The sequence below is a fragment of the Penicillium chermesinum genome (assembly GCF_028974085.1).
Source record: "Penicillium chermesinum strain IBT 19713 chromosome Unknown utg000006l:1.0-2335141.0:1.0-2336784.0, whole genome shotgun sequence".
NCBI lineage: Eukaryota > Fungi > Ascomycota > Eurotiomycetes > Eurotiales > Aspergillaceae > Penicillium > Penicillium chermesinum.
In genome coordinates, this window is record NW_026695316.1 from 1,597,495 (window position 1) to 1,611,706 (window position 14,212).

The 14,212-nt window shown below is 52.6% G+C and overlaps 5 protein-coding genes across 5 annotated transcripts; 3 read left to right on the forward strand and 2 right to left on the reverse strand.

Moving 5' to 3' along the window:
• Positions 1-1,288: 1,288 nt before the first annotated feature.
• On the reverse strand, positions 1,289-2,486 carry N7468_008402 (uncharacterized protein; the record flags this gene model as incomplete). The annotated part of the gene is made up of 3 exons (XM_058477698.1): positions 1,289-1,422; positions 1,586-1,988; positions 2,070-2,486. The coding sequence occupies 3 exons, from the start codon at positions 2,484-2,486 to the stop codon at positions 1,289-1,291; spliced, it is 954 nt and encodes a 317-aa protein (XP_058328043.1).
• A 2,809-nt stretch (positions 2,487-5,295) lies between these two features.
• Positions 5,296-7,144, forward strand: N7468_008403 (uncharacterized protein; the record flags this gene model as incomplete). Its single annotated transcript, XM_058477699.1, has 2 exons — positions 5,296-6,721; positions 6,783-7,144. The coding sequence occupies 2 exons, from the start codon at positions 5,296-5,298 to the stop codon at positions 7,142-7,144; spliced, it is 1,788 nt and encodes a 595-aa protein (XP_058328044.1).
• A 963-nt stretch (positions 7,145-8,107) lies between these two features.
• Positions 8,108-8,609, forward strand: N7468_008404 (4a-hydroxytetrahydrobiopterin dehydratase; the record flags this gene model as incomplete). The annotated part of the gene is made up of 3 exons (XM_058477700.1): positions 8,108-8,266; positions 8,358-8,420; positions 8,466-8,609. The coding sequence occupies 3 exons, from the start codon at positions 8,108-8,110 to the stop codon at positions 8,607-8,609; spliced, it is 366 nt and encodes a 121-aa protein (XP_058328045.1).
• A 1,060-nt stretch (positions 8,610-9,669) lies between these two features.
• N7468_008405 (peptidase family M20/M25/M40 protein) lies at positions 9,670-12,084 on the forward strand (the record flags this gene model as incomplete). Its single annotated transcript, XM_058477701.1, has 3 exons — positions 9,670-10,552; positions 10,615-11,514; positions 11,564-12,084. The coding sequence occupies 3 exons, from the start codon at positions 9,670-9,672 to the stop codon at positions 12,082-12,084; spliced, it is 2,304 nt and encodes a 767-aa protein (XP_058328046.1).
• A 700-nt stretch (positions 12,085-12,784) lies between these two features.
• N7468_008406 (Sec62 family protein translocation protein) lies at positions 12,785-14,130 on the reverse strand (the record flags this gene model as incomplete). Its single annotated transcript, XM_058477702.1, has 5 exons — positions 12,785-12,949; positions 13,009-13,417; positions 13,488-13,563; positions 13,693-13,831; positions 13,882-14,130. 5 exons carry the CDS (start codon positions 14,128-14,130, stop codon positions 12,785-12,787), a joined length of 1,038 nt encoding a protein of 345 aa, XP_058328047.1.
• Positions 14,131-14,212: the final 82 nt, after the last annotated feature.

Below are 14,212 nucleotides of genomic sequence, written 5' to 3' on the forward strand. Positions count from 1 at the left end.
AGAAGAGGCTTAATGCACGCATGTGGGACAGCAGCTAGGCGAACCGCCCATCAGATCCAATGATAGAAGCCGCTTTGCACTCGGGCGGCTGATCGCAGCTGAGAAAAGTTAAGTTCGATGCAGCCTTTGCCCGCAAATGATACGAGGGTCCCGCCGCTAAGAAGGCGCGTATCCACTTCAATATGCGCCTGAACACATGAGCCCTTCCAGAATTGAAGACATGAAAACGTCCCAGTGGTCGATGACGATGATTGAAGTCTGTAGGATAGTATGTACATGAAATCTAGCTTCCGACGATCTAGTCGGTTCTCCACAGCCTTTCACCTTGTAAGGTATGCAGAGTATATATAGTACGAGCAACCCGGTACTTCTAAACAACTCCATGCTCAACTTGGATTACAATATCTAATTCTGATAACAGTATTAGCGTTATTATCAAAATGGAGGCTTATCTTGATCCAAGTCTAGGTCCTAATGACCAAGTTCAAGTTCTTGGCTGCCTATATCCTGTCCTGCATACTACTAAGACAAGGGCATCCCAGCGTGTAAACTACTACTAGCAGTAAGAAGCGATGCAATGATATTGACTTGCTCAGTTGGTATACTCTCTCCAGAAAGATGCTCAATCTTGAAACTTGAACTTGAATGTGTATTGAACGCATCCACTGCAACCCCACCGCTTGTACGCAACTCGCTATCGGTATTACTACTAGTATACCTGCTAGAAGGCTCTATGTCTGTATGATTAGAGCAAAGAAGTGATTTGGAAGGCCCATTTCGGTACGGACAAGTAGTCTATTGAGCCATAGAAATCAAGCATGAGACATCCTAGAAGAGCTTTAAGATGAACGACAGGACCTGTGCAAGGTGCTCCTCCCAACTAGGATCGTCTCTTTGAACCCGATTCTCATCGCAACTTTGCACTTGGCTTCGGAACGATGCCCAAGAAGTAGTGATCTCCACGACACGGAAGCGATCAGACCCCTATTGAATGCGATGCAATCAGGGGGAAGGTCAAGGAGAAAAGCCTTTCCCAGAATCGAGGGGACGAATAGTACTTCGCATCATGAAGACTTGATCTACAAAATCCTTCGAGAGTGTCCACAGGTCCACGGGTCATGAGATGGGTGCTACGTGAGCAAAATCAATTAAAAAGAACCCACGGGATAGCGTTCTCGATCTCTGTGAGAGTATTCGAAGCATACGCCACGCACACGTTGGTGACTATCATACCCCAGAGCAATTTGATTTTGGCCCTTGGTAAGATGATGACGGGCTTAATGAAGGCTCAGTCCTTTCCGTCTGCCGATCGAAGTGGCTGTGGATCTACCGTTTCGGCCCCTTCTCGTGCATGGCTAGATGCAGCCACTGGGGGAGAAGGAGCGGGGCGTGGAGAGGTGGTCAGATCAGCAATCTGGCGTTCTGTGTCACGGGTCAGCGAAGCACTTATTGCCTGATGGGGGATTTAGGGTCAAAAAAAGGGCTGAAAGGACTTGTCTCCTTTTCGCCCTGGATCCCCACACATAAGCGGATCTCTCTGCTGGGTGGCCAGAGGATCGAAGAGACCAATGCCACTAGTGCTTACCTAGTTCTCGTACGCGCTGACGCAACATCTGATTCTCTCGGCTTAACATGGCTGCCTCGGCCTGGTAGTAGGCGCCTTCGTCGCGACTACCTCGACGCGACGTACTATCGCGTAGTACGGGGAACGACTCAGTGCCTTCCGACTGGCGAGATGCATCCTGCGGCCGCAGGTTCGGCGATGCAGCCTGGCTGGAAGGACGCGAGGATCGGCGATTGGAAAGAGATGAAATTGACAGTCGGCTGCCGTGGGGTACAGGTGGAGGCATTGGAAGGGAAAATGATGGCGACCGTTCGGCAGGAGCATTGTCGTCGACTACGGCTGTGTTTGTAGCCGACTGTTGCTGGTTCTGTTGAAGCTGGTTCAATTGGGCCTGTTGACTGCGAATCATCTGCAACAGGCGATTCTAAAAGTAAAAGCCAAGCATACGTCAGTTCAGCCCATTAGGCTTCATTTCTAGGAAAGATGGAAAATGGTTTGGACCCACCACTTGTGCTTCCTGCTCCTGCTCCAACTCTTGATGAATTTCCCCCAAGGAGGGCGCCCGTTGGTGATGCGGGTCTGCGGTCGCAAAGATCGGGCTGCTGGCGTGGCTGGTGGGACTGGCCGTGCGATATGCTTGGCCGATGGAAGAGCGATGATCAGACCAGGGACTCTCGCCTTGGTTTCCCGCGCCGCTACCAGCTGCCTCGTTTTGGTTGAGATTCATGCTAGTAATGGAGCGACGCCGTTCAGATACTGATCCTTGGCCGGTGCTAGATACGCGAGAACGTCGATGGGAGGTGGAAGGATTGCCGGGTGCGGGGGCGGTCCCTGGGGAGAGGGCCGGGAGGTTACGATGAGGCAGGGACGAAGACGAGGAGGAGGAGCGAGATGGTGGAAGCGAATTAATATCAGGTGGCATGATGGAGCCGGATGGATGGCAGGAGATGTGTTTCGCTTGGATTTCGCGATGGGAGCTCTAATGCTCCAGTGGGGTACCGCACATGACGAGTGGGCTGATGAGTGGATCAGTCATCATGCCCGCGGGCGTTCCGCGGGGGCTGACGTAATATTTTGCCTGGGGCATCAAGGTCCAATATTCAACCTTGGAAGCGCAGACAGAGATCCAGTTAGTCATTCCTCCATAGTTTTGAAAACAGCAACTCCACCCCGGCTGGTGCCCAGGGGCGAACTAGAAACGTCCAACTTAAAATTCTCTACGGAGTACGGAGTGCTCAGTCAATCAAAAAAACAAAAAAAATAGAAAAGAAAAAAATTTCCTCCCATTATTGGATAGCCCAGAGAGAAACCCCAGGATCTGGGGTATCTGCCATGTTACCAGCAGGCACTCTGCAGCCCCGTTGTCCCAGGGGTTCCCCGGCTAGTATCGTATCTCCGATTTCCCAGTCCTGGTGGAATTTTCAGAATCCTTCTCGCGTACCCAAAGGCCAACGGCTGGACCATCCAGCAGTACCAATTGTACCAAGTATTGCTATCTGCAGCACCGAATAAATGAGGACATCCCTGGGTATATAGCGCGCAATGAGATTAATGAACCGAATCTGGTGTCAAATCCCAGATGAACGATGTCGCCGAGCGGGACCTTGTGGTCCTCGAAACGGGTGGGCCTACGGCACGCGCATGGGCTGAAAGTTTGTTTGAGCATAGGACAAGACCTCAAAGCCCTGTTCAACGTGCTCTGTATAGGAAGACCGTTATCGAGAGATTTGCGAGGTCGGTCAGCTACATCTCAACGCATCTGTGCTCCGGAACCGTTCTAGTATGATCGCCAAGATGCCGCAATTACCGGAAAGCGTAATTTGTGATTAATCTCCTGTATTCCCACTGAGCATGAGATTGTTTTCGGATCTATGCCGTATCCAATTTTGGCGCAGTGTGGTTCTTGAATGCACCCCCCCTTGATTCCAAAAACGACTATCTCGTACGTTGAGCCAGTGCAAACAGTGTAAATTTTCTCCACAGGGGAGAAGGAAATGGGGGGGAAATTTCCGCCCCTTGCAATCTGCAGACGCGTGGCTGACATGGCCGCTTTGGCCTCGGATCGTCAAGTTCTGGAAAACTCCAGATGCGTAAATGCGCGCTGATCCCAGGATTCGGCGTATTTCGCATACATATTGCAATATTTGCAAGTTCAGGGGCTCCACATCGAGCCATCAATCTGCGACTCACTATAGAATCATTCTAATCATTCATATCAAGATTTCTCTAGGAAATAATCCACGTGAGGTCGATGGTCCCATATTCAGCCGCTCAGCCGATACACGGTTCAAACAAGAGTTTCCGGCCCCTGTTCGGGATGACGATCATGGCGCCGCCACGCCTGCGACCAAGCGTCTTCTTTGGCGCAAAGTGTGTGGCTGCTCCCGGTTACTATTACCGGGCAGCGGTGATAGGTGTCCCGGCCATATGACGTCACCAGCTTCCAAAGGGCGCCCGGTTTGGGCGATCCTCGAACTGGTGGAAGCCCTCTGGCACAAGGATGACAGGATGTCAATTCGGTTCCGCCGGCATGACTCGCTAGAGGCCCGTAAGATGGGGTTTTCATTACCATTAGAAAAAGTTAGTTTCGGCTTTTTTTTTTTCCTTGCCTTGCAATACGTCCATGATTGCGCTATTTTTTCTTTCTTGGTTCGACGGATCCCGTGGGGAACCACGCGGCACAGACACCTGAAGTCAGGACCCCAGCTTCCTTGTAATCGTGGGGCGATTTCGGTATTCTCTTACGAGCGAGGTTCTGGGTCATCTCGACGGAAATTTTTGGAGATTGCATGCAGTGCACTCCGTAGAAACATCCCGATTGCGGACATTCTTCCCCGACATGACCGAATCGGGATGTATTCGGGATGAAGCGAAACAGGGACAGACGCCCAGCGGTCGGTCCTGGGTTTGGTGGAGCCAAATGTCCAATCGTGATGGATTTGGCAGGGAGGGTCTTCCCTTTCCGGATGCAGTCGGGGATGTGCCCCATCCTATCACACATGGCGCCTTTCTGGTGCCATGGGGTATGATGGGGGCCTGAAGAACCCCGAATTCCCTTTTACCCAAGGTATACCAACCCTAACCCAAGATAAACTTAGGCGCGCCCGGTCAACTTGGAGAAAATAGGAGAATTGGGGGCCTCTCTGGGGAATACTGGGGCGTAAACGAAAAAAAAAAAGGAAAAAAAAACGAAGGAAAAAGCGGAGACGTTTTCACCCACGGGGAAACGATCCGTCGGCATCCCGCCTACTTCGGCGCTTCAGCCATAGGGAAACTGGAAAGCGAAACAAATCTGGAGAGAAAGTGGGGACTGGAGGATGTCTCTAGAATTTTTATACCTGAAAGGGTCTAGTACTACTGTGCTTCTAGGCCCAAAGTTAACCAAAAAAAAAAAAACGAACAAGAAAAACCTGGGGGCTTAATCCCAGAAGGTGACCTCAACCAGGGAAATTCCTGGCCGCATCAGAACTGCCCGCGCTACAATCACTCCAGTCGCTCTTTCCGGCCCCGGTATTTATGTATCCCTCCTCCCCCGTTTTCACATCTAGTATTCCTTTCTTGATCTCCACCTATTCCCTCCCCACACATCTTCTCTCCCATACTTCCTCTCGGATCTTGCTACCGAGCTCTTCGTTCGTCATCGCCACGAGAAGGGTAAGTCAAAAGACATCAAACATCAAAAGGCATGTGGTTACTTAAGGGTCCGTTCTAACCTCGCTATAGTTCCAATCATGGCAAGCACCCCGGAGAAGGTGCCTGCGAGGCAAGATGCAGTTCATACATCCGAGGCTTCCAGCACAACACAAGGCGATGCGACCGCCAATGCCAACCTTACCGAGAAGACAGAGACGGATCCACACTTGGAGGATGCCGGGCCCGATGGTCGGGTCATTTTGACGGAGGATATGTGCTACGACAAGCTTGGTTACTCTTGGAGCGAAGGCAAGAAGTGGAGGATCATCGCTGTGATTTTCTTGGTCCAGGTGTCCATGAACTTCAACACTTCTCTCTACTCCAATGGTTTGGCGGGTATCTCCAAGGAATTTGATGTCTCGTTGCAGGCTGCCCGGTGTGGTGCCATGATCTTCCTGATTCTCTATGCCTTCGGTTGTGAGCTGTGGGCTCCATGGTCTGAGGAACTGGGTCGTAAATACGTACTCCAGTGCTCCCTTTTCTTTGTCAACGTTTTCCAGCTTCCGGTGGCTCTTGCTCCCAACTTCGCTTCCATCATGGTCGGCCGTGCTTTGGGTGGTCTGGCTTCCGCCGGTGGCTCCGTGACTTTGGGTATGGTTGCCGATCTGTGGGAAGCCGACACTCAACAGTATGCGGTCGCAGCGGTCGTTTTCTCTTCCGTCGGTGGTTCCGTTCTGGGCCCCGTCGTTGGTGGCTTCGTCCAGCAGTACCTTCACTGGCGCTGGGCCATGTGGATCCAGTTGATCTTCGGTGGTTTCGTCCAGATCTGCCACTTCTTCCTGGTGCCTGAGACGCGTACCACTGTTCTCATGGACCGCATTGCGAAGGAAATGCGTGAGAGCGGCGAGAACCCCAATGTGTGGGGTCCTACTGAGGGTCTCTCTCTCCGTGAACGCTTCCCTCCTCGCGAGATCATTGCGACCTGGATCCGGCCATTCCGCATGTTCCTCACCGAGCCCATCGTGTTGACCTTGTCCCTGCTCAGCGGTTTCAGTGACGCTCTGATTTTCATGTTTATCCAGTCGCTGTCCCTTGTATACGGCCAATGGGGTTTCAACGACTGGCAGGTCGGTCTCGCCTTCATTCCTTTGATCATCGGTTATTTCATCGCTTGGTTTTCGTGGTTCCCCATCATCAAGCGCAACATGGCTGAACGCGCCGCCAACCCTGATAGCGAACGGGCCCAGTACGAATCGCGACTGTGGTGGTTACTCTATACTGCCCCTTGCCTGCCTATTGGCTTGATCGGTTTCGCTTGGACCAGTTTGCCGCAGTGCCACTGGATTGGATCCATGATTTTCGCTGCCATCATCGGTATCGCCAACTACGCTATTTACATGGCCACCATCGACTACATGATCTGCGCTTACGGTCCCTACTCTGCCTCCGCCACCGGCGGCAACGGATGGTCTCGTGACTTCCTGGCTGGTGTGCTGACCATCCCCGCAACTCCTTTCTTCGAGAGTGAGTCTTACAAAAACAGAATACGTCCTTCTGTTGAATCAAAAGCTAACACCCTTCACAGACATTGGTGGAAAGCACCACTTGGAGTACGCCTCCACCATCCTCTTTTGTATCTCGTTTTTGCTGGTGACCGCTGTCTACATCATTTATTGGAAGGGCCCTGTTCTGCGCAAGCGTTCTCCCTTCGCCCAGCAGCTTTCCGAGGCTCGTCACGATCTGGCCGTCCAGGTCGAGCGCCGCCAATCCAAGGTCCCTGAGCACTCGCGCGCCAACTCGTACGCTCGATCCCAGCAAGACCTTCGTCTGCGCTCTACCCTCGGCAACAGCAGCCGTCCCGGCTCTCGCGTCGCTTCGCGTGCGAACTCCCGTGCCAACTCTCGTGCCAATTCGCGCCGCAATAGTTTGGTATCTGAAGAGGAGTAAGCTCTCTTATGTCTAATCGCCATCCACCCTAATCTCCGTGGATGATCGATCAGATTGACGACGGAAAGAGGTCTAGCTGAAGGATCTACGAGGATTTTTGCATTTTCCGTTCTCTGTGCATGACTTCAACCGCAAGGACCTTGCGCTGTGCGTAATGGATCCATGCTTTACGTTGCATTATTGTATCCAGGATTTGGCGCATCACCGTCTCACATGGCTGTCTTGAGTCTGGTGCTCGGTCGTGAGATTCTTGGTTTGGGACCCGCCACAAGGTGTACCCAGATTGTGTTTTAAATAATATGTATTTCATTTCGCTCTCCTTTTTTTTTTTACGGCACCCAAAAGTCGCACTGGGATATATGGCCTGGTGTTGTATGTATGTTTTGGCTTTTTTGCAAGTGATACCTTTATGAGCCTCATACACTAGCTTTATTTTTTTTTTACCCTTTTTTTGTCCTCGAACTTGCTGAGTTGTCTGGTAGTATTAGTCTTGGCCGATATCGAATAGAGCTATGACTATCTGTAGTGCTTTCATAATTGATCGTTGGAAACAAGAGCACAAGTCCTTAAGCCCCCGCAGGGAGCAGATCTGCAGGTGGGCCACTGATGCTACTATAGTAGGCATACCTAACATTCAGTCCCCCTCTGAACACCAGACTTGGAGGCAGTGCCAGTCAGAAGCACTTCAATCAATCCGTCTTCCCCACGGAGCATGAGCAATGCCATTTCCTCGAAACTTGGTCCAACTGAGAACTCGAAATGCATTACTGAGTCGGACAAAACCCGATAAGATAACCACCCGGGCCGTGCGCCTCTCCCCAAACCCCGATTCACTGTGTGGCCTCATGTCAACCTGCAGCCATGAGCTTCGCCGCCCTTCGTCCCGTGCGGGTTTCTCTTCGAAGCCCCGCCGCTTCAAACAGAGTATACCCAATTTCAAGGGCCCCATTGAATCAACTCCGCATGGCCTCTAGCACGCCCACGCCGCGCTTCGCCGAGGGCGAAGACCAGGCCAAGGTCGGCTCGGACATCGAGGCCCTGCAGCAACAGGGCTGGGTACTAGACCCGGAAGGCTCAGGCGTGAGGAAGACCTTCTACTTTAAAAGCTACTTTAAAGCTATTGTAAGATTTCCTACTCGTGCGCTCGGACTCTTATTCCTTGTCTTTTCCCCAACGGGTACAGTGACGGGAGCATAACGGCTAACGGCTCCAGTCTTTCGTTAGCATGATCGGCGCCGAGAGCGCGGTCAAGAAACACCATCCTACGATGACGGTGGTAAGTCCCACGGCCGATGAGTGAAACAAGGGCTAATTTTACCAGCGCTTCGGGTCTGTTGATGTCCACTGGACTACGCATCAGCCTCGCGGCCTCACCCACAAGGACGTTTCGATGGCGCAGCATTGTGATAAGGGAGCCAATGTTATTGGAGCGGTGGAAGCTGGACAGGGACAGAAATGTAGTTGATACTCTCTGTGCGTCTATGCCTGAATATTTGCTAATGCGTTCGGACCACTGGATGGTCTTTGGGTTTGGGCGAGGCAACTCTATGCTGCTGTATGATATGTACGCATGTTCTGGGAAAAAACTACGAGTAGTATTCTCAGTGGATAATTGATCTCGACTTCAGGACAACTGGAACCCTTTCATCGTAGAAGGTATCAAGTTCATTACTGTTCGAGTTCTGACGGAACGTGGGAGATATTTACCAGGGAGTATCCTCAGGGTCCATTTCCAGCCACGGATGGCCTTTGACAGTTTACTCAGAGTGGACCTAGACAGCCTTCGTCTGCTATTAATATCAATTCCCGGGGGAGGATTTGCGTCTCTTCCCATAGGGTTGGAGGTTCCAAGGATCGGAGTCTACACGACTCCACCGAGATCATAGAAACGAGGCGACTTGGACTATTTCCGGGTAGCAGAATGAGGATGATCTCCACCGCACTAGCTACTTGCCGCGCCGGGGCAGGTTTAGCCCAATTCTAAGTTGACTATTGAACCCGGGAGACAGGTTGACTATTTTCTCCATGGGGAATTGAATGTATACTGGGTTGAGTTTCTTTGTTGCGAAAGGACCAGAAGGGATCAATTGATCCCATGAACCCTTGACCACTAGGGCTTAACCTTTAACAGTCTAAATAGGTATGATTGGAGGGCAGACTCCATCCACTCAATTTTCATGCATCTCGCATCACCCTCGGGTCCTTCTCCAGTCGAGCAGGCTGAGGGGCTTTCTTGGTCTGGAGCTTCCAGACCGGCGCAATCACCCCGTCGATCGGACTAAGAACCCCTGCTAGATCCCCCCCACTTCCACGGCCCAATTTCCTGGGCCATTTTTTCTTGTCTCCCTCCTCCTTTTTTTTGTACTTCGTCTATATCAACTCGTCGTGGAACGTGGAAGAGCTGGATCGTGGTGCAGCGACACCTTCTGTTCCGATGATCATTGCCCTCTTAGTCTAAAACCTCCTTTTTCCCTTCGAATCCATTGATCAGGCGATGTATGGATTGGGGTGACATGACGGTCGCAATGTCTGAATCCGATATACCAGAGGCAATTCCCTCCTTTGGAGAGCGCCGGGGTCACCGTCTTGCTCCTTTACAAACCAACTTCAGCCGCCCGGCGCCGCCAGTGCCATTCCGACGTCAACAGCCGGAGCCAGCGCCAGCGCCTGTACCCAAATCGCAGGCTTCCAAATTACAACGACCCCGACCCAACGAATCTCCAAGCCTCAATGGCGAGGAAGCCTCACCCTTGAACCCAGTCAAGCACCAATCGTCGAAGGGCAGTTTAAGAAGCTTGTTCAGCCGCGAGAAACCCCCTCGGCCGACCCCTTCGTCGGATGGCAAGTTGGCAGAGATAGACGAGGGCCAACTGGCGCAGGGAGCTGAGCCCGGACCAGATGAAACACCACTTTCTCCCTCGATCGCCAGTCCCCGCACCGCACGCTCCACTCCTTCCCTCGCCTCGCCGACGACGCCCCGCCCCCGGACCACCCTGAAAACTGCTCGACCGAGACCGGCAAATACAAAGCCTGCTCCTCCATCTCAGTATGGCTGGAAACCGCCTGCTCTGTTCCAGGCATACCCGCAATCGACCAAGTCAGAATGTCTCCCCGCACCCTCGATCTCGGCAGACTCGATCCTGCGACTCCATGCCGGAAAGAATGGCAATGACCCCCATACTCAATTGGGAGAGGAGGATGCGAAGAAGAGAGAGCAAAGAGAGCAGGAGCACTTGCGAACTCTCTCGGATACTATCAACAAGGTTGAGTGGACCAAGAAGATCTATGTGCTTGCGACAGCGGGCTACATCCTGCAGTATGCAGGGGATGGGAAGCACGATCGGCACCCGGAAAAAATGCTCCAATTGGGTCCACAATCAGTGGCATTTGCTAGTGATGCTATTCCGGGTAAGCATTGGGTCGTTCAAGTGTCTCAAAACCCCTCGGCCGCCGCAAATACTGCTCCAGAGCCCCCAAAGTCTCGTTTGGGCGGCTTGGCTTCCACCGCCCGAACGCGCGCAGGCTGGCGGGCAACTTTCTTTTAGTCCTGGAAGACCCGGACTCGATGATCTCCTGGCTCACTGCGATTCGGGCTGAGATCGAAATTCGAGGAGGACCCCATGTTCCAACGGAGAAGTTCTTCGACGATGGCCTCGGCACTTTCGGGCCCAAGCCAGGTGTTAGGCAGGTGGTGAAGAAGGACCCGCATCGGATCTCAAGCTTATTTCTTCAGCCTCAGGCCCAGAATCTTCGCATCCCGGATGATGAAGAGGATGGTCGTTCTGTGGGTGGTACGAGCATGACATGGCAGTCGCGGCGAAGCTCGTTCGTTTCGGATAGTCATCGCTCCGCGGTGGAATCACGAGCAGACTCCGTCTCGACGGCTTGGGGGGAGTCCAGCGGTGTAGCCAGTGGATCTGAAGCTCTAAATTCATCTTTCGCTTCCTCAATGACTTCGCCGACCTCGCCTCCTATCCCGAATGGCACGTCCAGCAATGGTATGCCTATTGTGACACCAAAGGCCGATGCCTTCCCCTCCAATATTGATGGGGAATATCCTCAAATTACACCTGCCAATAGCCCGCCTGTCGGTCGAGGGAAACGTCAATCTTTGTACGAGGCTAGCCCTCCCCCGACTATTCCTCTTCCAGCACGCCCAGACGGTACACAGGGTACCGTACCACAACCCAACATACCAGAAGCCTTTTCCCGAAGTACTTCGCCTACGACAAACAACTATAGCGTGCCATCATTCAGCAGAAAATTTATTCCGCGTCAGGGCCTTGTTCCTGTGTCTTATCCTGCAACATCTGGAGGCGAAATTGACGGGTTCAGCTTCACTTCCCCCCCCTCAGTCTCCCACACCCAGCGTGAGCTCGCGCCAAACGGATGCCTCAGAGGCAACTTATTTCTCCCGAGATAGCACAACTCGCCGTGTCCTGCGACCATCGAACTCCGAGGATGTGCTGTCAAGAACCATTCGCTCAACGCAGAACATGCAGTATGCCTCACGGACTCCGCGGGCAAAGATCTCTCATGAGGTCAGTCCTCCGCCATCTCGTCCACTGAGTTTGGTGGGTCGATCTGGCTTGGGTATCCAGACAGGTAATGGCATGCCACCTCAGAGTCCTCCGTCGGAGGTAGTCCCAGTACCGGCTCCGGTCCCTCGTCCCCGAGTCTCGACAGCGCACGATGTACAAAAGGTGATGCACCGGAAGAGCATGCCTGGTCTGAACTTGGGACCTCCGATCGCACCGCCCCCTAATATCCCGCTACCCAAGATCCCCATGGCCTCCACCCCCTCCTCACCCGCCAATACCCTGGCCCCGTCTCAGCCCAAGGGGCCTGCTAGTGGTGTAGACCGATTCTACCAATCTGCAAACATCCGGGACCATGTCATTGATCGCCGGAAAAGCGGCTCGCTGCCAAAATCCAAATGAGATCTGATTGTTTTCGAACGAAAGTAGTCGACACTTCTCAACCTCATTCTGTCGTATATACTCCTACCCATTCACGACTTGCACATCGAAAATTCCTTTGCGATTCACCTTTTCCGCGCTTGCGCGTCTGCATAAAATACCCAAAATACCCTCCGCATACTTTGGCATCCTTACGTCTTGGTCTCGATCTCGCTTTCAAATTCTTCACTTGCGAATGGCTGGCTCAATACATAGTATCATCATCAGGATCTTTTCATTCTTGTCTTACAATATACCCTTTTTCCATGTGATCTTATCTTTTAGCTGGCATGGCTGAATATCTATTACATTCTTGGTCTTGATTACTGGCCTGGCTGGCAAAAAGTAAAATCTAATGCCAATAACTCATATCGATGCACCTGCCAGTCCCGTCACTAGGTATGATATACATATACGTTGGGATGGCATGACTCAATAGTGGGTTGAGATGAGCCTATGAAAGCATGTCAAAAATGAAATTTCCCATTTTTACGAAAATAACCAAAGCTGCCAATACGATGGAGTATCAAGACGCCGGGATGAGCTGGTTTCTTCTAGTGTAAGATCCCAACATAAATAAATGGTAACGCAGCGGTTGATTCCCAGATATAACCGATCTGGAAATCATGAAATTTAGGGTGGGCGACATCGGGGAATAAAGCTGGTGTAAGAAAACGACGAACTACTCCTCTGCCTCCTCAACGCGGGCAGTCAGATCGCGCTTGACAGGAGCCGAGCTTGAAGGAGCTGGCTCGGCAGATGTCGTAGTTGCCGACGGAGCCTCCTTTTCAGCAGCAGCGGGAGCAGCCGCTGCTGCCTTCTTGCTGCTCTTCTTCTTTTTCTTATTCTGCAAAGCCAATCAGCTAAACCCGACGACGAATGAAAAAGGAAAGAACCAAGACTTACCTCCTGCCATCCCCACAACGGCTTAAAACTATCGAAGAAGCCCACATCCTCGAACAAATTCGGGAACAGCCACAGACCCGGCGGCACCGCAAAGACAGTAATGCAGAACAAAATCAGTCGGAAAATAGACATCGCGAAGAACAGCCCCAGTAGCCCCATCATACCAACACTCAGGTACCACACGCCCTGGCGCAGCATAATTGGCCACAGTGGAAACAGCACCACCGCAAAGATACCGGCCACCACGGCCGCCGCCATTGCCTTCTGCTTCCACTGCGGGCCCTCCCACAGCCACACGTAATGCATCATGGGGTCGGTCTCCTGGTGCTGCTCGATCTTCACGGTCCACAGGCCCTTGGTGCGGTTCTTTGGCTTGGCGTGGTTATGGCCAGCATGCGGGTCGACTTTGCTGACACGCAGGGCGAGAAGGGAGAGGGGAGCAGCTTGAAGACGTTCTCGGCGGAGGCGCGGTCTGTTACGGGGGGAGAAGTGAGTTCTTCTTTGCGGCGGCTTTGGCGTAGGCGGGGGATTCGATGGCGCGGATGGCTCTCTTGACTGTTGTTGTATGTTAGTTATGGGGTTTCAGGTGCTTTTCTTTTTTCTTTTTGGTTAAACCCTCTTGCCGTCCTTTCAGAGGAGTTCATGCAAGATGGGGTTCTCGGTTCTGGATGCATTTCCACGTACCTTTAAACATATCTTTGCGCTGCCCGTCCAGGATGCAAGTCCGCGGCTTCAAGTTCTGCGAGCGCAGGAACTTAGCCACGGCCAGCGCCTTGGGGTCCGCGGGTGCATTCGGGTTGACGGGTACTTGGTGCGTTTGTTGCTGTGGCTGTTGCTGTTGCTGGGCCGGCTGGCCAGCTTGCTGTGGTTGACCAGGCTGTGGAGCGCCCTGGCCCTGACGCTGGGCCTCCATTTGTTGCTGGTGCTGCTGCATGGCACGCGCGCGGAGCTGCTGGACGTATTGTTCGGGGAAAGGCCGAGTTTAGCGGCGTCAGCTGTCAATTGCTCGCGTTGCTTCTGGGCGAATTCTTGGGGGGTGAGACCGCGTTTGGCGGCTTCGGCGGCGAACTGTTGTTGCATGGCCGCAATTTGTTGCGGGCTGGGCTGGCCTGGTTGGGCCATGGCGGAATCTGCTGCTGACTGTCTTTGTTTCCGGGTGTTGCTAGGTTGTCGACAACAAAGAAATGGGATGAAAGGGGGTGCT